The 23,517-nt window shown below is 41.9% G+C and overlaps 1 protein-coding gene across 2 annotated transcripts in view; it reads right to left on the bottom strand.

Moving 5' to 3' along the window:
• LOC122552731 (4F2 cell-surface antigen heavy chain-like) overlaps positions 1–23,517 on the bottom strand; it is a 130,450-nt gene that overhangs the window by 44,070 nt on the left and 62,863 nt on the right. For both annotated transcript variants that reach the window (XM_043695640.1, XM_043695641.1), the window contains exons 2-4: positions 6,299–6,485; positions 736–876; positions 524–631 (exon numbers count right to left, since the gene is read on the bottom strand). In XM_043695640.1, the coding sequence (XP_043551575.1) occupies positions 524–631; positions 736–876; positions 6,299–6,412 (363 nt within the window). In that variant the 5' untranslated portion in view covers positions 6,413–6,485. The remainder of the gene's footprint in view (positions 1–523; positions 632–735; positions 877–6,298; positions 6,486–23,517) is intronic.

The following is a 23,517-nucleotide window of genomic DNA, read 5'->3' as shown; positions in this document are numbered from 1 at the left end:
ATTCACCCCAACAATTCTATTTCTGTTTCCACAGATGCTGCCTGACCTGCTGAGTAATTGCAGTGCTTTTTTGATTTCATTTCAGAGTTCCAGTATCAAAATATGTTTCTTTGGGTTTGTCTATTCATTTTGTTTTACCTAAATAGGTCCCTTCCTAACAGCAAGGCCACTCTCAAAACTAGTACAACTCCACCATCTTACCCATAGACTAGTAGTTCTAGAAGGCAGCTCATAGGCACATTCTCAAAGGGAATTAGGGATCAGAAATAAATGCTGACCTGATCATTGACACCAACATTTTGTGAACTTTTTAAAAATCCAATTTTCTGTTTTTAGGCATATTAAACTGTTCTGGTTGCAAATTTTGTACGTGTCAATAGGACCTAACTCAGATGCTACGGCCTTTTCTTTTTGGAACTTTTGTCATAAGTTTCAAGAATAGATGCCTTTTCTATTCTAGTCAACTAATTCCATAACCATATTATATTAATTACAACATAGTATGCTAAATATTCATACATACCGTAACAGTGGGTGTGTTACTGTTCAAATCTGGAGTTATCCAAGGCAAACCTTTAGTGAATCCAGAATATTTAGAATTGTCCCATCGCATTAGTGGATATTCTGATGCCTATTATGAAAAGTAGAACATTAAAACCATGCCTAACTCTTATAAACTGATTATTTTTTATAAAACGTATGATTAACTGATTGTATCAGTTGATTTCTGATTACCTGGTAATCTTTGAGACCAATCTCCTCACCATAAAAAATTATTGGAGTCCCAGGAATTGAAAAGAGAAGCATTATAAATAATCTGTATTTATTTCCAACATCTTCTTTAGTCATCACAGATGAAATATGTCCTTTAGTAAACTATAAAGAGAGCATCACATATATAAATAGCTTTAACATTTGCACTTAAAAAACATGTCAATATTATTACATATATATTAAGCATTGAAAAATCTAATCAAGAAAGAGAGACACACACCATATTTAATTAATTTGTTATAGCAACTAAATAAATCAGATAGTTTTTATTACATGGGTGCAAGAATATTTTTTGCAGATACAACAATTTTCTTAGGGCGGAAATTTTCTCTCTTTGGTGAATAATAGCAAGAAAGTTCAGAAATTATAATGAGAATGAAAAAAAAATCAGAATCAGTAGAGAATTTTTTTTTTTACTTTTCCTGAAAACTTTAACTGTTGATTTCAGAATCTCACCATTGACTGGCAACTACTTTACTTCCATGCATTTGTATCTCATTAATACCCATGTATTTGTATCTCAACTAATTTCTCCTTTCCCTCCCTGAGAAATTAAATCATATAAATTCCTGACATGTAAGGCGCAGCAAATACCAAGCAACTGGTATTTGCCGATTGCCTGTCCCAGCCATTATCCAATCATGACCTCAGCACAACATCCCTGCATGCTCCACAGGCACCATTCTCCTCAATCCATCATCCATGCAAGTGGCATCAGCAAACAAGTAGCTTTATTAAACTGTCATTCCCAATCTCAGACTAACTCTTACACTCCTTCAGCACTTTGGAGCTCAGGAACACCGATGACTGGCATACTACTGCCAGGTCACTTGGCACACAGGGACACAGGATGTATCTTATGACAGTTGGCTTGATTTCTTAGTGCTCACTTATTTGCACTTACATAAAGGCTGCCAGCATTTGCCAAATCCCCCTTGTTTTTTGAGCTTAAACAGTCTTCAGTGCTCAGTTACAGCTGTCAGTCTCTGTGCCTTGCAATCCTTTTTAGCACAGAGGAAAAGGCAGGTGGTTTTTCACATTGGAGAAAACTGAACAATCAAGGGTGTAGACATGTTACACTGTGGAACCAGACTACATCAATATCAAACCTGCAGCTTTTCCAATAAAAATACTCCATGTGCTTTCAGCAGTTAGCCATGTGTGAAAGTGAAAGCTGAACAGTCTAATGGGGTAGGGAACTACAATCAGTCAAGAGATGTGTCCCATTCCAGTGCAGAGGGCTGGCCATGGTCAGTCAGATGCTTGGAGATCGAGTATTGTCAGTGCTGCAGGTCAGGTGCAACCAGTCCAGGATTTACAGTATATCAATCATGATAGTTTGGGGACATCATTCTGGAGAAGGCTCAGTTGAGTCTGTCCTGCCTAGTTTTGGGCAGGGACAGGATGTCAGTAAGACAGTGTAAATCTTGGGGTTTGAGCGATACTGGTCAGTGAGTTTATCATGTAACAGCCCAAAGAGTCCTTGGAAACAGTCTGGAGTGGCACTGTGCGCCAGGGACCAGAGTTCAATTCCCACCTCGGGCGACTGTCTATGTGGAGTTTGCACATTCTCCCAGTGTCTGCGTGGGTTTCCTCTGGGTGCTCTGGTTTCCTCCCACAATCCAAAGATGTGCAGGCCAGGTGAATTGGCCATGCTAAATTGCCCAGGTGCATGAGTCAGGAGTAAATATAGGGAAGGGGAGTGGGGCTGGGTGGATTACACTTTGAAGGGTTGGTGTGGACTTGTTGGGCCAAAGTGGCCTGTTTCCTCACTGTAGGTAAACTAATCTAACAAAAAAGCAGGAAAGTCAAGTTTAGGGACAGAATTCGTTGGACTGAGTCACTGAGGAAATGGCTTTAGTGCAAGGTAGCAATATTAGAGAGAGTAATGGAACCTCATAGTCAAGATGTGGAGGTGCCAGTGTTGGACTGGAGTGAACAAAGTTAAAAATCAAACAACACCAGGTTATAGTCCAACAGGTTTATTTGGAAGTATTAGCTTTCGGAGTGCTGCTCCTTCATCAGGTACTTCCAAGTAAACCTGTTGGACTATAACCTGGTGTTGTTTGGTTTTTAACCTCATAGTCAACAGAAGATACAGGGCCACAAGGGGTGCTTCTCACAGTATTCAATTGCTCTAGCCTCTATGTGTGGAGGTTTTGCATTATCAAGGGCACGGAAATTTGCAAAGCCAACAAGCTCTGGAGTAAGGTGGAGATTTTAACAGTTAAGTAAAGGTGTTCAAAAGAAACAGGGGAAGACTGAAAGGATGTAGAGGTCACAAGGATACTAACACAAAAGGGAATATGAAAGAGGAGGGAACACTTTGCATCCTAGACAAAGTTGAAACCTTGCTTGTAAGATCTGACATCAACTTGCAATAGCTGCACAAACTGTCTACATTCTATGCAAAGTGGATGGAGTAACTTACTTCACGGTGGAGTACAACTTTTGGAATTAGAGGCCCTATTATGGGCAACTCCAGTAATCATACCTCTACTGATTCAGTTTACTGTTCATTTGTTTCCATTTCATCTTCATGGCAGGTCATTCAGGGTGGGGATGTGCAGTTAATGGTGGCTTACTGTGGGCGGCACGGTGGCACAGTGGTTAGCACTGCTGCCTCACAGCGCCTGAGACCCGGGTTCAATTCCCGCCTCAGGCGACTGACTGTGTGGAGTTTGCACGTTCTCCCAGTGTCTGCGTGGGTTTCCTCCGGGTGCTCCGGTTTCCTCCCACAGTCCAAAAGATGTGCAGGGTCAGGTGAATTGGCCATACTAAATTGCCCGTAGTGTTAGGTAAGGGGTAAATGTAGGGGTATGGGTGGGTTTCGCTTCGGCGGGTCGGTGTGGACTTGTTGGGCCGAAGGGCCTGTTTCCACACTGTAATGTAATCTAATCTAATCTAATCTAAAAAATTGTACTCCTAATGTAGCATTAAAACTCTGGTTGTGCAATATACTCTTGGATAATGTCAACAACAAATCTTGACATAGGTTTGGGGTGACAGGGGAAAGATATAAAAGAGACCTAAGGGGCAACTTTTTCACACAGAGGGTGGTATGTGTATGGAATGAGTTGCCAGAGGAAGGGGTGGACCTAGTACAATTGCAACATTTAAAAGGCATTTGGATGGGTATGTGAATAGGCAGGGTTTGGAGGGATATGGGCCAGGTACTGGCAGGTGGGACTAGATTGGGTTGGGATATCTCGGTGGCATGGACGAGTTGGACCGAAGGATTTGTTTCCGTATTTGAGTTATAGAGCCATGGGACATTAGCAGGAGCAGAACTGTACACCAAAACAATGTGCTACCTCATGGCCTGCCATATTCCCCACTCAGCCATTAATATCAGGCTAGGGGATTAACCATGTTTCAATGCAGCATGCAAGAGGACATACAAGGAGCAGCACCAGGCATATCTAAAAATGAGGTGTGAACTTGGTGAAGTAACAAAACAGGACTGCTTGTGCACCAAACAGCATAAGCAGAAACTAATTGATAGTGCTTTGTGACTCCATAACCAATTGATCAGACATAACTTCTGCAGTCCTGCCACATTCAGTCGTAATTGGTGGTGAACAATTAAACAACTTCCTGGAAGAGGAGGCTCCACAAATATCCCCATCTTCAATTATGGGAGAGCCCTGCACAAGAGTACAAAAGATAAGGCTGGAGCATTCACAATAATCTTCAGCCAGAAGTGCCAAGTGAATGATGGCCTCTTCCAGAGATCCCCAACATCACAGGTGCCAGTCTTCAGGCAATTCTATTCATTCCAGACAATATAAATAAATGGCTAGAGGCATAGAATATTGCAAAAACTGCAGAATCTGACAATATTCCAGCAATACTTCTGAAGACATGAGCTCCAGTACTTGCCATACCCTAAGTCAATCCAACATTGGCATCTACCTGACAATATGTAAAATTACCCAGCGATATCTTGTACACATAAAAGTAGGATGAATCCAGCTTGGCAAATTTTCACCCCACCAGTCTACTCTTGATCATCAATAATGAGTGATGGAAGATGCTATCAAAAGTGTAATTGAATAGTACTTCCTTAGCAAATACCAACTCACTGACATCCAGTTTTGATTCTACCAGGACCTCATTATCCTGGTTAAAAAAAACTGTAAAAAGAGCTGAATTCCAGAGGAGAGGTGACTTGAGGTCGCAGTTGACCGAAAATGGCATCAAAGAGTCTAACAAAACTGGAGTGCATGGGAATTGGAGGAAATCTCCCCAGTGGTTGGAGTCATGTGTAACACAGCCCCATTTTACAAATAGTGCCTGAAACAGTCATGAACTATTTTCATTTCAAGTCGGAGGAGTTGTTGACAGTGAGGAAGGATGTGGCAGGTTACAGCAGGATATAGAGAAGCTGCAGAGCTGGGCAGAAAGGTGGCAAATGGAATTCAATGTAGCTAAGTGTGAGGTGATTCACTTTGGGAAGAATAACAAAAAGATGGGGTACTGGGCTAATGGTCGGATACTTGGTAGTGTGGATGAGCAGAGGGATCTTGGTGTCCATGTACACAGATCTCTGAAAGTTGCCACCCAGGTAAATAGTGCGGTGAGGAAGGCATATGGCGTACTGGCTTTTATTGGTAGAGGAATTGAGTTCCGGAGTCCTGAGGTCATGATGCAGTTGTATAAGACTCTGGTGCGGCCGCATCTGGAATATTGTGTGCAGTTTTGGTCGCCATACTATAGGAAGGATGTGGAGGCACTGGAACGGGTGCAGAGGAGGTTTACCAGGATGTTGCCTGGTATGGAAGGAAGATCGTAGGAGGAAAGACTGAGACACTTGGGGCTGTTTTCATTAGAGAAAAGAAGGTTTAAGGGTGACTTGATTGAGGTGTACAAGATGATTAGGGGGTTAGATAGGGCCGACAGTATGAACCTTTTCCCGCGTATGGAGCCGGGTATTACAAGGGGGCATAGCTCTAAATTAAGGGGGGGTAGATATAGGACAGATGTTAGGGGTAGGTTCTTCACTCAGCGAGTCGTTAGTTCATGGAATGCCCTGCCAGTAACAGTGGTGGACTCTCCCTCTTTATGGGCATTTAAGTGGGCATTGGATAGGTATATGGAGGATAGTGGGTTAGTATAGGTTAGGTGGGCTTGGATCGGCGCAACATCGAGGGCCAAAGGGCCTGTACTGCGCTGTATTCTTCTATGTTCTATGTTCTATGTTCTATTTGGCTTAATCATGGAAGAGCTTAAAGAAAGTAGGGTTGAGTGGCAGTGCCCAGATAATTTATCTGAGCAATACAAACATATTAATTAATAAGTACACTTAGTAAGGACACTATTTTGAATGTTTAGGTGTTTTATTTGAGTCTTAAAATTGGATACTGTGTCATCAAATGTTTAGGTCAAGATGTATGATATGATAAATCAGATTAAAAAAATTACAAAATAATTACATGATTAAACAAATTCATAAGTGTTAATTTTATCACAGAATTTCATGCATAAAATTACATTTGCAGATAGCATATACTAGTTTTCTTACAAAGAAGCCAGACCATGCACTCTCCATCTTGGCGTCATAGTCATCCAATGTTTTTGCAGTCTCAAGTAGACCAGGATTTGTTATCAAATCAGGTAGATAATAAACAAAGATCATATTCCCTTGAACATTATTCAGGATTGAAACTATGTGGCTATTATCGTCTTTACTAGTAGCAATAACAAATACTCTGCAAAAAATAATATAAATGAGACACATTACAAAGATATTCTTTCCAAATTCTATTCAACCACTGATGAGTTAGCTATCTATACAGAATCTTATTGTCTTTACTTGACACATCATAAATTTTAATTTCAAACTTCACAATTTTCTTGACATAGTTGTTTCTATGCTATAAAAACACATGAGTATGGATAGCCATCCATGAAATTAACCAAGAAAAGGACCTATACCAAAGACAATTAAATTTAGTGATGTAGATTTTTAGGACATGAGAAACCTGATAATAGAAAGAGACTAGTTAAATTAATAAACTTGGGAAAAGTCCTTTATTTTTAAATGTAAAAGTACATAAATTACTGTTAGTTAATTTATACTATTAGGATATAAATAAGTTGAATTGTTGAAAACAATGAAAGAATACAGAAAGTCTGGTTGGTTTCCATGCACACAAAGCTAATTTATAAAATTGCTATCAAAATTGGTTATGATCTGGCAGGGATCTTTCCATTGTTAGCTTAGCTCTGGACCTCCCAATGATTTTGACTCTTAAATGCACTCTAATTCTACAATGCTGTCTTTTTACCAAGCTTTTAATAACCCCCATTTACTATCTTGTTCTTTTACATAGTACAAATCTTTGCCTGATTATGTTTCTGTTGAGCACATTGGGATTTTTTTGTATGTTAAAGGTACAATATAAATGCAGGATACTGTTAAAAATACTTAGGTAATACATGTAGGTATTCACCTTCCTGAAACATTTTTCATCAGCATGAAATTGTGCCTGCGATATGGCACCTATATGGCACTATTCTGTTTCTAGTCCCTTGGAAGAAATTCTACTGCCCCCTCAATCATGATCTCACTTCCCATCACCAAACCATCATCTCCCAGACCATCCACAACCTCATCACCTTTGGGGATCTCCCATCCACAGACTCCAACCTCATTGTGCGTGAACGTCGCACTGCCCGATTCCACCTCTTACCGAAGATTCACAAACCTGACTTCCCCAGTTGATCCATTGTCTCAGCCCGTTCCTGTCCCACTGAACTCATCTTTACCTACCTTGACACCATCCTGTTCCCCCTTAGTCCAGGAACTCCTCACCTGCGTTTGGGACACCCCTCACCTCCTCCAAGATTTTCATTTCCCCAGCCCTCAAAAGCCTCAACTTACCATGGACAAAGAGCCCCTGTTCAGATCCATCCTCCACAACAAAGGCCTCTAAACCCTCAGTTTCTTCCTTTTATGCCATTCCATCCACTGACACCCTCATCTGCCTGGCTGAACTGGTCCTCACCCTTAACAACTTCTCCTTCCAATCCTCCCACTGCCTCCAAACCAAAGGAGTAGCCATGGGCACCTGCATGGGACCCAGTTATACCTGCCTCTTTGTTGAGTACGTGGAACAGTCATCATCCACCGGCACCACTCGCTAACTGTTCGTCTGCTACATTGATGACTGTATCGGTGCTACCTCGTGCTCCCACGAGGAGATTGAACAGTTCATCAACTTCACTAACACCTTTCACCACAACCTCAAATTCACCTGGACTTCCCTCCCCTTCCTGGACCTCTCCGTCTCCATATCCAGTGACTGACTAACCACAGTCACCAACTCCCACAACTACCTTGGCTACACCTTCTCCCACCCTACCTCCTGTAAAAACGCCATCCTGTATTCCCAATTCCTCTGCTGCAACTGTTCCCTGGATGACCGATTCCACCACAGAAAATCCCAGATGGCCACCTTTTTCCAAATTTCCCTTCTCATGTGGTTGATAATGCTCTCCAGTGCATCTCCTCCACTTCCCACACCTCTGCCCTTGAATCTCATCCCTCTCAATGCAACAAGGTCACAACCCCCCGGTCCTCACCTTCCACTCCACCAACCTCCATATATATCGCATCATCCTCCGCCATTTCCACCACCTACAAATGGACACCACCACCAGATATATTTTTCCCTCCCTACCCCTATCAGCGTGGAGAGACTATTCCCTCCACGATTCCCTTGTCAGATTCCCCCCCACCCCCCCCCCCCCGCCCACACCTACTCCTGGCACCTTCCCCTGCCACTCTAGGAAGTGCAAAACTTGCACCCATCCCTCCCCTCACACTCCAAAGGATCCTTCTACATCCAACAGAAATTTACCTGTACCTCCACCAATGTCATCTACTGTATCCATTGCATACGATGTGGTTTCCTGTACATTGGGGAGTCAGGACCGCAACTTGCAGATCATTTCAGAGAACATTTATGGGGCACTTGTACCAACCAACCTCACCACCACTTCAACCCCCCTACCACTCTGCCAAAGACATGCAGGTCCTGGACCTCCTCCATCGGCAAAGCCTTACCACCTGATGCCTGGAGGAAGAACGCCTCATTTTCTGCTTTGGGACCCTGCAACCGCATGGGATCAATGTGGATTTCACCAGTTTCCTTTCCTCCCCTCACATTATCCCAGTCCCAAGCCGCCAACTCGGCAACTTGGCATTGCCCTCATCACCTTTCCCATTTATCCACTCCATGTTCCTCTCCGACTGATCACCTTTTCCTCCATCTTCACTATCTGTCACATTCTCAGCTACCTTCCCCCCAACCCCGCTCTCATCTCCGTCCCATTTATCGTTCAGCCCCCAGCCCACAAGCCGCATTCCTGATGAAGTGCTTCTACCCGAAACGTCGATTCTCCTGCTTCTCGGTTGCTGCCTGACCTGCTGTGCTTTTTCAGCACCACACTCTTAACTCTGATCTCCAGCATGTGCAGTCCTCACTTTCTTCCTTGGAATATACTACTTACTAATCAATTTCATATTAATTGCAACTTTAAAATTAAGCTTTTTATCTTCCAGTTCTGGTAATTAATACATATCAGAGCATCAGTCCTAACACAGAATTCAAGAATACCTCTCGTCTTCCCTTGAACCTGAAAAACAATATTATAGATCTATTGTCTGGTTTCTGTCTACTGTTAATCTCATGTGTTTTAATATTGGTAAAAATGGCTATCATGTGGTAATTTATCAAATCTCTTTGAAAGTCCATATACACAACTGCATAACCCTCAATCTTTTCCATTACTTCAAAGAATTAAAAAAACTACTCAAACACAATTTGCCTTTAACAGTTCCATGTTGGCTGTATTTGATTAACCCATGATTTTTCAAATGAGTTAATTTTGTCCCAGATTATTGTTTCTAAAGATTTCCCCACCAACACTAGGCTGATTTCACTGTGTTATTGGGTGTATCCCTAATGTAACATCTCTATTGCTTCTTTGGTTAAGTACATTCTTCTAATATAGAGTCATAAAGATGTACAGCATAGACACAGACCCTTTGGTCCAACTCATCCATGCCGACCCAAATATCCAAACCTAATCTAGTCCCATTTGCCAGCACTTGACCCATATCCCTCTAAACCCTTTCTATTCATAAAGCCATCCAGGTGCCTTTTAAGTGTTGTAATTGTACCAGCCTCCACCAGTTCCTCTGGCAGCTCACTCCACACACACACCACTCTCTGTGTGAAAAAGCTGCCCCTTAAGTGCTTTGAAAATTTTTTCCCTCTTACCATAAATCTATGCCCTCTAGTTCTGGACTCCCCCCTCCCCAGGGAAAAGACCTTGTCTATTTACCCTATCCATGGCCTTCATAATTTTATAAATCTCTATAAGGTCACCCCTCAGCCTCCAATGCTCCAGAGAAAATAACCCCAGCCTAGTCAGCCTCTCCGTATACAGTAGCTCAAACCCTCCAATCCTGGCAACATTCTTGTAAATTTTACATTGCCTCATTCATAGGATCTGTCACACCTGTACATTCTTTGGAGTGGTGCTTTTTCAACTAATTTTCCTATATCTTTTGCTGATTCTTCTTATATTCTACTCATTCAATAAAATGACATGCACATAGGGAACACCAAATTGCAGATATTTCGCTGTTGGAGGTGGGTGGGTAAATTTAAGTATTGGTGTGTTAGGTAAGAAATTTGGACAAAGTGAGTTTGAGTGAGCAGAAATTTCCCAGGCTGATGAATCTGCAAGGGAGCAATTTTATAATTTCAATAAACAGGTCTTAAGGTTGGTGAGGGGAGAGTGCATGATGTTTGGCAAGCTGTCACTTTCACACTCTGGAAAGAACCTGTGATCTTATGTTAAACAGTAAATGGATGAAACACAGTCACATCCTACAATCGTTCCAGTGCTTTCAATGAGGAAGCTTGACTCAGCAACTCATCTTGAAGGTTGACAATAATTATAATTCTGGATTAGTGGTGCTGGAAGAGCACAGCAGTTCAGGCAGCATCCAAGGAGCTTCGAAATCGACGTTTCGGGCAAAAGCCCTTACACTACTTTCTTTAGTTCCCTACTCAGGTGCAGCATTGGCAGCTATTGGTGCTAGTTCTGAGTGTTCTATATTAATCTCTAAGGGACGAGGAATGCCTCAGAAGGGTATAATCATACCCTTGCTCGACACCCCGCACCAGCCCAAGTACACATACCTTTAACAAGTATAAGTGTCTTGGCAGCAAAGGAAAACAAACTGGTGCAAGTTTATCATAGTTGCATGTGCAATTCATAGAATCATTACAATGCAGAAAAAAAGCTATTCAGTTCATCAAGTCTGCACTGACCTTCCAAAGAGCATCCCACCCATTCCCAACCATGCACTCCACTCCCGTTACCCAGCATACAGTTTTTACCATGGCTAACCCACCTAACCTGCATACCTCTGGACACTACTGGACAATGTTTAGTAAAGCCAATTCACCTAACTTGCACATCTTTGGACTGTGGGAGGAAACCAGAGCACCTAAAGGAAACCTACGCAGTCATGGGGAGAATGTGCAAACTCCACATGGACTATCATCCAAGACTGGACTCAAACCCGTGGCCGTTGCACTGTGAGGCAGGAGTGCTAACTACTGTTACCATGGAGGCCAAGACAGAATAGGCTCTGGCAGTCAGGGGAGTGCTGGAGCTGACCTAGATAGAATCATACAGCACAGAAACAGATCCTTGGTCTAATTCATTCACGTTGACCAGATTTTCCAAACTAAACTAGTCCCATTTGCCTATGTTGGCCCATATGCTTAGCCTTATTCAGATGATAAAATTCAGGAGACGCCATTTGGCTGCAGATGCTAGATACACAAAGTGAAGCATGTGGAAATGTGTGGCAGAGATATGAGATTTTGGCACAAACATTAGTAGAGTCATCGAGGTCATGAACGCGCAACTAACCACACTGAAGAATGCATGATTTCATCCTTGAACAGACTGGTAACTGTTCAGTGTGGCTAAATTCAACAGATCACTGAACATTCTAATCTACATGCCTTGTTTCTAAGCTCTGTGGCTCAGAGATCAGGCAAAGGTGAGATGAGGAGCCTGGGGCCATATCCAACTCTGGATCCCTAACTGGAGAACAGTGAGGTCAAATGGACCTATTGGCAGCAGGTGAGGAGCAGCTGACACCATTAGGGGACACTTCTCAGGGGCGCATCTGATAAGGATAGCCAATCATTTGCCCCTCTACCATTGCGTTATGGACCAGAACAGACTCCTTCAAAATTAAAAAAGTAGCCTAACTTTTTTTATTTTACAGGTAAATGTGAGGTACTGTATTCCAGATGCAATTAGCTTGGTCAAATCACACGACATCAAGCAAAACACACTTTATTCAAACACTATAGTGAAAATAGAATAAAGGAAAGGGGAACTTGGAATAACTTAACTCTTGGAAAACCTAACAGAATAATAGATTATTTTACCACAAGCCACTAACTGTTCTAATACAGCAACATTCCATAACACGCCCTTGGCAAAAAAGGCAAATTCAGAAAACAGATTGTCTGATGTGTAGGTCTCCAATCCAGGAATAAAGAACATCAGAAGACAATTCTGACAGAAAACTCAAAAGTGTGTATCAGCCAGGAGAGATTCACTGCCTTCCTAACCTGCTGAGACCCCAGCAAAAGCTAACTAAAAATCCTGGATCTCTGAGAACCTGAACACATCCACTCAGGCTGCTTCTATTGTTCCAACTTTAAAAGAAAAATGCCGAGGCCTCGCAAGTTGTTTATCTTCTCGAAAAGAAACCAGGACAAAATGCAACTCTTAAAGCCAGAGTATTGTCACAATTGGCATATTGAACACTGCATCAACAGGTGGGTGTCCCATCACATTCAAGCCCTCATGGCTTAGGCGACCAGAGGATAGTTACCAAAGTAATAACTGACAAGTGGGCACAAGGGTCAGCTGCCTGTCTCTATCACAATTGTAGAGTACAGCATCATGCCAAAATTCCTAGAAAACAATATTTAAAAAGCACACATATTAGTCAGACTTAGGTGTAAAAGTGTGTCATTCTCATTTGTGAGATTTGCACTTTAATGACTTTCTGTGCACATAAATGAATGCTGTATTTTACAATTACCCAATTGTATTCATAACATTTTTGTGCATGAAAATGTATGGATAAAGATTTAATTGCCAATTCTATTGATTATAAGCATCTTAATAATTGGAACTGATTGGCTGAGTAACATTGCTCTTCATGTTATGATGGTGCAGAGAAGGAGCCACTGCTGATAAAGGTGACATTAGTTGGAGAGACTCATTCATCAGAATTGTCGGATAAGAGTTTCCTATGTCGTATGAAATAAAGACCCTCCATAGGACCAGGTTGGACATCAGCTTGCTGTAGCTTAGTCTCCTGCTGTAGCTTAGTCTCCTCTTCCTTAATTCCTCCTCTAAAAGGTTTTTTTTTTGCCTCTAGTGCACAGCAAGATAAAACCACGAGGAATATGCTGACATGCATCATGAAGAGATCTAACTGATCTGTCCAGGTCTCTGATTCTCATCTGGAGTAGTCCAGTGACCTGTTCAATAATGTGCTTGATCATAATGTGGTTTTTATTATAATCGTGCTCATGTCCCACTCTAGCACTTCGAGCAGCACTAATTCAGAAGATAACCTTTATCTCAAAGCAAATATCCAGGCTTGTTAACAATCCTAGGACTTTGGACTGTTTGTCAAAATATCAATAACTGCTGATTCTGGGGTATATTGCACACACTGCATGATTTATTGATGGAATAGTGCCCTTGTAATTTATACAGCCCATTGATTGCATATTGGTGTCTTAGGCAACATGGGTACAATCAATTATCCCTTGTATTCTTGGGAAAACAGCCATGACTGCAACATCTCAGGCTTTTTCCAGCTGATTACTATTGTATCAGTGAAGGAAATAAATTGATGGGCACACCTAAACCTGACATCAGTGAAAACCTGCACGTGATGTACTGCAGGCTTAGTGGTGCCAGGTTGCCTCGGTGAAAATGTTCAGTGCAACTGTCTTTTTTAATGCTACAGGAATCATATGGCCACCTAATCAATTGAAGGCTATCTTAGGACAAGTACATCACATAGGATATGGCAGTTTATCATGAAAGATAAATTCCCAGAGACACTGCCACCCACCATCTTTAGATATGGCATTCACACCCCATGTACATGATTGGTGGGGGACAGTTTTCGTCTACATTTGAGTGCCTGTTTCTACCTCCCCTTAGCAGCCTCTCTCCTCAGCAGCTGTCCCACCTTACTGTCGCTCCAGTCCACATACAGCTGACCTCCTCAGTAGAGGAAGCAATCCCAAAGGACACACCATTTCTCTGCATAAATGGTGCAGTAAAGAAAGGTAACTGGATCATCATTTTTGGATACTCCACTGTGGAATAGTCCTGAGAAATAGGTTATTATTAAAAATTGATGATCAACAAAAATTTTATGGAGAAACAACCACCAGCAACTTCTCCTGTTAAACTGGGCATAATTCTACTTCCAGTCTTTACATCTCCCCTTTCATGAAATTTTGAATAAACATCAAACTTTCTACTAAGCATTTTTCACATACATCCACGTTTGCATTGAGTTGGGAAGGTATTATTGCAATCAGTTAAACTAATTTGACATTCAATAGTCCTCAATCATTAACTTCAGAGTATTGCAGACTGGTGTGATAAGCTCGGGTCTTACAACTCAACATTATTATGCTGACATTAAGATTGTGTTGAACTAAATCCATTTTTGCAACAAAAAATTCAGCCCATTGGTTCTTGGTTCACTGCTCCTTAACCAGTAATTCCAACCTTCTCCCTGATGTGCAGGTGCCGGCATTGGACTGGGGTAGACAAAGTCAGAAGTCAGGCAACACTAGCTTATAGTCCATCAGATGTTTTTTCTCTTTTTTTAAACAGAGGAGATTCTAATGTCCTGGTTATATATTTTGTTTCCTCTCTTTTTTTAATCTGTTGCCAAACAGCGGGAGAGCTTATTTTCCCAGCACCAATGTAGTGTGTATGCAGGTGTAGGACACAGTGAGCAACAACAAGTGCATAAATCTTTACTTATATTCCAGCACCAGGAAGAAAGGAAATCCAATAGGTTTATTTGAAATCACAAGTTTTCAAAGCACTGTCACTTCGTCAGATGAAGTCACTTGTGATTTCAAATAAACCCGTTGGATTATAACCTGGTGTCATCTGACCTCGAACCTTCCCCCTAACAGCCATCTGATGCTGAGTCGGACAGGTTTGAATTTTAGTGTTGTATTTGTTGCTGAGATGAGATTCTGTTTACACATCCAGTTCTACCAGTGTCCAACCCCAACCTCGCCCCAGTTCAGCTGCTTTCATTTATATCTTTATTACCTCTCACATTAGCTTTTCCAATGTTCTCCCAGTTGATTTCCCAGCTACCACCCTACATAAAGTTGTACTCATCCAAATCTCTCTTATCTTAACTTGCACCAGATCCCATTTACATAACATTCTCATGCTGGCTGACCAACATTGGCTCCCAATCCTGTAAGATTCACATGCTTAATTTCAAATCCTTCCACAGCCTCACCTTTTTCTCTGCAACTTCCTCCAGCTATACAAAATTGACTTTTTTTAGTTCTCCAATATAGTATTTTGCTCATCATTGATTTTAATGATTCCACTATTGACAGTTGTGCTTTCAGCTGCCTTGGTGCTAAGTTCTTGATTTTCTTCTGTAAGTCTCTTATCCTTTGAAAAGCGCATTAAAACCACTTTTAGCCATTTGTTCTGATACCTCTTTCTATAGATTTGTGTGAAATTAGGTTTGATCGTGCTCTTGCAAAGCACTTTGGATTATTTAGCTCCTTTATAGGCGCTATGATTTAAGGATTTTATAATATATGATATTGTTTTCTTGATAGGAAATATATATTGATTTACAAAAGAATGATTCTGCTGCAGCTTTAGTAGCAATTCAAGATCAGGCTTGAGAAAGGAAAAACAGCTATTACATTAACTGTACATGAAAACAGATAAGAAAAATAATAAGTAATATGGCAAATTAAGAAACACTTGGGTGTGCTCTTGGAAGTATCATAATCAACAAGGCCTCAAACAAAGAACAGACAGTCACCAGGCTTGAAACATTAACTCTGCTTTATCCCCACAGATGTTGCCAGACCTGCTGAGTTTCACCAGCAATTTCTACTTATATTTCAGATCTCCAGCATCTGCAGTTCTTCGTTTTATTACAGATTTTATGTTTATCAACTGCCATGAACATAGTGGGATGAATGGCCTCCTGCTATGCTTTACATACAAATATGAATTGGGAGCAAAATATAGTCCACTCAATTCTATTTTGCTATTCAGTGAGATAATGGCTGATCAAATTACCTGAAATTTCAGCCTACCCCAATAACTTTACATTCTCATGTTTAGCAAGAATCTATTTACCAATGCCTTAAAAATATTTTTTTAAAACTCTGCTTTAACCATCACTAAGATTCTCAAATTTTATGTGAGAATTTTAAAAAATCTTATCTGTCTTAAAGGTTAATCCTTCATTTAAAGGATCTTTCTCAGGATGCCAGCCGGTGACAAGTGGTGTTCTGCAAGGTTCAGTGTTGGGACCACAACTTTTCACTTTATACATTAACAATCTAGATGAAGGAACTGGAGGCATTCTGGCTAGGTTTGCAGACAATATAAAGATAGGGAGAGAGAAAGGTAGCATTGAGGAGGCGGGGAGGCTGCAGAAGTATTTAGGCAGGTTAAGAGAGTGAGCAAAGAAATGACAGATGGAGTACGATGTGGGAGAGTGAGAGGTCATGCACTTTGGTAGGAAGAATAGAGGCATGGACTATTTTCTAAAGGGAGAAAATTCAGAAGTCTGAAGTGCAATAAGACTTGGGAGTTCTACTCCAGGATTCTCTCAGTGTAAACATGCAGGTTGAGTCAGTAGTTAGGAAGGCAAATGCAACAATGGCATTTATTTTGAACAAGTTTGAATATAAAAGTAGGGAAGTACTTTTGAGGCTCTATAAGGCTCTGGTCAGATGACATTTGCAGTATTGTGAGCAGTTTTAGGTCCGCTATATCTGGCCCTGGAGGGTGTTCAGAGAAGGTTCACGAGAATGGTCCCAGGAATGAAATGCTTAACATATGAAGAATGTTTGAGGACTCTGGGTTTAAGGATGAGGGGAGGATCTAATAGAAACTTAACGGATATCAAATGGCCTAGACAGAATGGATGTTGGGAAGATGTCTCCATTGGTTCAGAGAAACAAGGTCCTGAGACTACAACCCAAGTAAAGGGAAGACCTTTTAGAATGGAGATAAGGAGAAACCTCTTCAGCTAGAGAGTGGTGAATCTGTGGAATTCACTGCCACAGAAGGCTGTGGAGGCAGGTCATTGAATATATTTAAGACAGAGATAGATAGGTTCCTTTTTGTCAAGGAGATCAAGGGTTTCAGGGAAACAGCAGGAGAATGGGGTTGAGAAACTGAATGGTGGAGCAGACTCGATGAGCTGAATGGCCTATTTTCTGCTCTGATGTCTTATAGTCTTGTTTTTAAACAATGATCCTTGTTCTATATTCTTCCACAACTGGAAACCTCCTTTGCCACATCCACCTTGCTGAAGTCCCTTAAGGTCTTATTTGTTTCAATTAAATCATGTCTTATTCTTCTAAACTCCAACATATATAAGCATTGCCTGTCCAACTTTTTCCCATTAGACAATCAACCAAATCCTAATCTTAGTTCGGTCAACGCTCTTTGGATTGCTTCCAACATATTTACATCCTTTCTTAAATAAGACGACTAATACACAATATTCCAGAAGTGGTCTCATCAATACCCTTTATTACTGAAACATAATTCCGTACTTGTGGTATCCAATTTCCTTTGCAATAAATAATAACATTATATTAGTTTTATTTACTTGCTAAACCTGCAATCTAATAAACCTAGCAACTGTGCTGTCAGTCCTTCCATCAATTGTACAAAGTTATATAGATTGTACAAAGTTAAAAGTCACACAACACCAGGTTGAGTCCAACAGGTTAATTTGGAAGCACCAGCTTTCGGAGTGCTGCTCCTTCATTTGGTGGTTGAGGAGTATAAGATTATAGAACACGGAATTTATAGCAAAAGTTTACAGTGTGATGTAACTGAAATTATATACTGAAAAAGACCTGGATTGTTTGTCAAGTCTCTCAGCTTTTAGAATGGCTATGTTGGTTTCAGTTCTTTCATATGTAAATCTCAGAACTTCCTTAAAGTTACATTCACAAGTGAACTTTAACAATAGGTGCCATGTTGGCCCAGATAATGCACTGTAGTTGCGAGGTGCCCTATGTGAGGCTGTCTGTGCCTCAATGTTCAGACTGATTCTAATCTAAAAAATGGATTTACAGAATCTAACATGAATTCATATAGTTTTTGAATAAAATAAAATGTAATTCTGCAAGTACAAGTTCACCCCGCAAACTTATATATGTGTGTGTGTGTGCGCGAAAGAGAGTGTATGTGTATGTGTATGAGTGTAAAGGGGTATAAGTCTGTGAGAGGGTGCATGTGTGAGCGTATGAGAGAAAGCTTGTATATGAGAGAGGGTGTGTGTGTCTGTGTAGTGCAGTGAAGTCACCTGTAGTGTGACATGAACTCAAGGTCCTGGTTGAGGCCATCCCTATGGGTACCAAACGTGGCTATCAGCTTCTGCTCGGCCACTTTTTGTTGTTGCCTGTTCCGAAGTCCGCCTTGAATGATGGTCACCTGAAGGTCCGAGTTCGAATGTCCTGGACCACTGACTTGTTCTCCGACTGGGAGGGAACAGTCCTGCCTGTGATTGTTGTGCAGTGTCCATTCATCCATTGCTGTAGCCTCTGCTCGGTCTCACCAACATACCATGCCTCAGGCCATCCTTGCCTGCAGCGTATGAGATGGGCAACGTTGGCTGAGTCACATGAGTACCTGTCATGTACATGGTGGTAGATATCCCCGCATGAAATGGTGGTATCCATGTCGACACTCTGACATGTCTTGCAGCATCTACTGAGACAAAGTTGTATGGTGTTGTCCTAAAAGCCAGGCAATTTGCTGCGAACTGTTTGAGGTTTGGTGGCTGTTTAAAGGCAAGAAGTGGAAGCATGGGCATGGTCTTGGCAAGGTGCTCATTCTCATTGATAAGGTGTTGCAGGCTGCGAAGAACATGGCATAATGTTTTGGCTCCTGGGAAGTACTGGACAACAAAGGGTACCCTGTCGGTTGCAGCTTGTGTCTGTCTCCTGAGGGGGTCATTACGGTTTCACGCTGTGGCACGTCAGAACTGGTGGTCAGTGAGTTGAGCAACATACTCCGTTCTTATGAAGGCATCCTTGAGTACTTTCAAGTGTCCGTCACATTCCTCCTCATCTGAACGGAACTTGTATAAGCATAGGGCTTGTCCGTAGGGGATGGCTACCGGTAGAAGCTAGAGAAGTGTAGCATCGTGAGGTTATCCGTGGGTTTGCAGTAGGGTGTGGTGCCCATCCTTGATGGAGATGCATGGGTCCAAGAATGAGACAGATTTTAGAGAGTACTCCATGGTGAATTTGATGGTGGAATGAAACTTGTTGATATCACTGAGTAGTTGTCATGATTTGGAGAAGCCGGTGTTGGACTGGGGTGTACAAAGTTAAAAATCACACAACACGAGGTTATAATCCAACAGGTTTAATTGGAAGCACTAGTTTTTGGAGCGCCACTCCAAAAGCTAGTGCTTCCAATTAAATCTATTGGACTATAACATAGTGTTGTGTGATTTTTAACTGTGTGGTTGTTCAGTAACTGCTTGCCATAGGTCCAGAGGAAAAAAATGTCATCAATATACCTGGTGTGCGTTGTTGGTTGGAGGTCCTGCTTAGAGAAAAAGTCTTGTTCGAACCTGTGCATGAAAATGTTAGCATATTGGTCTCCATGGCTGTTCAGTGTGCCTGGATGAAGAACTGGTTGTCAAAGGTGAAAATGTTGTGGTCGAGGATGAAGTGGATGAGTTTTAGGATGGAGATTGGCAGCTGTTGGTGTTGAGTACTGAGGCTGTTGTCACAAAGCTGTCATTGTGGGGGATGCTGGTGTAGAGTGCTGAAACGTCTATTGTGATGAGAAATGTTCCAGGTTCGACTGGTCCGTGGGTCCTGCTCTTCTGTAAGAAATCTGTAGTGTCGCGACAGAAGCTGGGTGTCCCCTATACAATGGGTTTCAAGACACCTTTGACATAGCCATGGAGGTTCTCACACAGGTTCCCAATGCTTGATATGATGGGACGTCCTGGTGTACTTGATTTGTGTATCGTCAGAAGGCAGTAGAAGTTGCCTATGTGAGAAGTACTTGGGATGAGGGCATGTAGAGAACTCTGAAGGACTGGATCCAAAGTCCTGATCAATGTGTTTAGTTCACGGATGTGCTCTTTGGTTAGATCGGCCGGTAGTTACCTGTAGTTGTTCAGTTGTCGGTACACTTCCTTGCAGTAATCTGTTCTATTCTGAATGACAATGGCTCCTCCTTTATCTGCTGGTTTGATGACAATGTTGTGATTGGTTTTGAGAGCATGGATAGTGATCGGATGATGTTTTGCTCAACCTTGCGGGTGCAGTTGATGAATCTGGCAGTTATATATATCCCAACAGTTTGAGCATACATGTCAAGCTCAGGGCAGCGGCCCTCCGGGAGGTGTCCAAGTTGACTCCTTCTTTGGTCGCCTCACTACAGATCACTGTGATGACTGTTTCAGTTCCTCGGTGGGCTCATTGGGATCACTGCTGGCATCTTGAAAGAAATCCCGGAGTCTCATTCGTCTGATAAATTCCTCTGGGCTGCTGCAAGACCCATGCGGTCCACTTTGGTGGTGGGCAGTAATTGAGACCCCTGCTAAGAACTTCAATCTCTTCCAGTTAGAGGGTGTGGTCCGGAAGGTTCAACTGGGAGAGATTGAAGTTCTTAGCGGGGGTCTCAATTTCTGCCCACCACCAAAATGGACCACACAGGTCTTGCAGCAGTCACAGAGCAATTCATCAGATGAATGAGACTCCGGGAATTCTTTCAAGATGGCAGCAGTGATCCCAATGAGCCCACCGAGGAACTAGAACAGTCATCACAGATTTCCGTAGAGGGGCGAACAAAGAAGGAGTCCACTTGGACTTCTCCAGAGGGCCGCTACCCTTGGCTTGACATGTAAGCTCAAACCGTCAGGAAAGCAGCTGAGCAGAGTCTGATAGCCAAGTTCGGTACTCATGGGGATGGCCTCATCTGGAACCTTGGGTTCATGTCACACTAGTGGTGACCCCACAGCATTACACACACACACACACACCTGCAGACACACATAAACAGTCATGCAGACATTCTCTCATACGCAAGCTCTCTCTCATATGCTCACACATACACTCCCATACTCTCCCTCTCACAGACTTATACTCCGTTACATTCACACTCTCCCTCTCACAGACTTATACTCCTTTACATTCACACTCACACACGCACACCCTCTCTCTCAGACACTCATACTCATTCATACATACATACATACACACACACACACACACGTTTGCCGGGTGAACTTGTACTTGCAGAATAGCATTTTATTTTATTCAAAAACTGCATGAATCCATGTAAGATTCTGTAAACTCCTTTTTTAGAGTAGAATCAGTCTGAACATTGTGGCACAGACAGCCTCACACAGGGCACCTCACACCTTCAGTGCATTATTTTGGCCAAAATGGTACCTATTGTTAAAGTTCACTTGAGAACGTTACTTTTAGGAAGTTGAGATTTACATATGAAAGAACTGAAACCAACATACCCATTCTAAAAGATGAGAGACTAAACATACAATCCAGGTCTTTTTCGATATATAATTTCAGTTACATCACACTGTAAACTTTTGCTGTAAGTTCTGTGTTCTATGATCTTATACTCCATAACCACCTGATGAAGGAGCAGCGCTCTGAAAGCTGGTGCTTCCAAATAAACCTGTTGGACTATAACCTGGTGTTGTGTGATTTTTAACTTTGTACATACCAGTCTAACACCAGCATCTCCAAACCATATATAGATTGGAGTAGGTTAAGGCCCCAACACTGATCCTCATGGTGCATTATTTATTACAGTCAAAAGTGTCATGCTGGAAAAGCAAAGCTAGTCAGGCAGCATCCAAGGAGCAGGAGAGTCGACGTTTTGAGCATAAGTTCTTCATCAGGAATGTTCGAAACATTGGCTCTCCTGTCCTCAGATGCTGTCTGACTGGCTATGCTTTTTCAGCAACACACTTTTCAATTCTGATCTCCAGCATCTGCAGTCCTCACTTCCTGCTAGCATTATTTATTACACCTTACCAACTAGAAAATTATTAATTTATGCCTGATCGTTTTCCTGTTAGCTAGCCATTCTTCTATTTAGAGACAAAAAATATCTGCAGATGCTGGAATCAAAGGTCGACAAGCAGGAGGCTAGAAGAACATGGCAAACCAGGCAGCATCAGGAGGTGGAGAAGCCGACATTTTGAGTGTAACCCTTCTTCTATTTATACCAATGCATGATGCTCTACATCATGAACTGTTAGTTTTCACAATAACCCTTTGTTGTGACACAGGGTTAGCAAGCCAGCCCAAATCAGACTCTATTTAGAGATGCCGGTGTTGGACAGAGGGTCTCGATGACCTTAGGCTCACCCCTGCAATAGAATGTGGACTTGGCTTACTCTCATCTGTAATCCCCTGCCATAGCTAGGATCTGCTGTGGGCCACGAGTGCTGATTTTTCCCATTGCCCTGGGTGGTGGTGGTTGTTGCTTGTGCTGCTCCAGCCAACGTCTTAGCTGTCTGGATGCTTTCAGTCGTGTCCAAGTATCGGTTGTGGATGGTGGGTAGTATTCGGTGGTTGCGAGGATCATATTGCTAGTCTCAGTGCGCCTTCGTTTTTTTCCCTCTGTTTTTAAGAGATTGGGGATCTCCCAGTTGTACCAACTATAGGCCCCTTATCTCCTGCCAAATCTGGTTTCAATTGCCGAGATATTATTCCTCCTCATAAGGTTGAATAAGCCTCCTGATTACCAGATGGGGTGTATTTTGAGAGTTTGAAATGTCCAGTATCCCATATTCTTTCTAAGTTTGATGAGTAGTGTGAAGGCTCTTACAGCCAAAGGCAAAACAAGTTTACATGTAACACAATGGTGTGGAATGTTTGGTATTTCTGTGCCTGAGCATTAATTAAAAGTTGAATTGCTCTGCACCACTGTAGGCTCCAGAAGGTCTGAAGTTGTTTTGTTCTGCAGTCTGGTTTTCATTATTTTAAACTGGGACATGAATGGGGTCTTCTTTTAGTTAAAAATCACACAACACCAGAATTATAGTCCAACAAGTTTATTTGGAAGCACTAGCTTTTGGAGTTCTGCTCCTTCATCAGTTGGTTGTGGAGTATAAGATCGTAAGACACAGAATATTTACAGCAAAACTTTAGGTGTGATGCAATGGGATGATATATTGAAAAAGACCTCAACTTTTAGAATGACCATGTTGGTTTCAGTTCTTTCATATGTAAATCCCAGAACTCTTTTAAAAAGTTACATTCTCAAACAAACTTCAACAATAGGTGCCATGTCAGCTCAGATAATGCATTGAAGGCGTGAGGTTAAAGTCTGTCTGTGTTCCAATGG

The sequence above is a fragment of the Chiloscyllium plagiosum genome, chromosome 9, assembly GCF_004010195.1.
Source record: "Chiloscyllium plagiosum isolate BGI_BamShark_2017 chromosome 9, ASM401019v2, whole genome shotgun sequence".
Lineage (NCBI taxonomy): Eukaryota > Metazoa > Chordata > Chondrichthyes > Orectolobiformes > Hemiscylliidae > Chiloscyllium > Chiloscyllium plagiosum.
The sequence above is the reverse complement of the archived record's forward strand: the minus strand, read 5'-3'. Positions and strand labels throughout refer to the sequence as shown.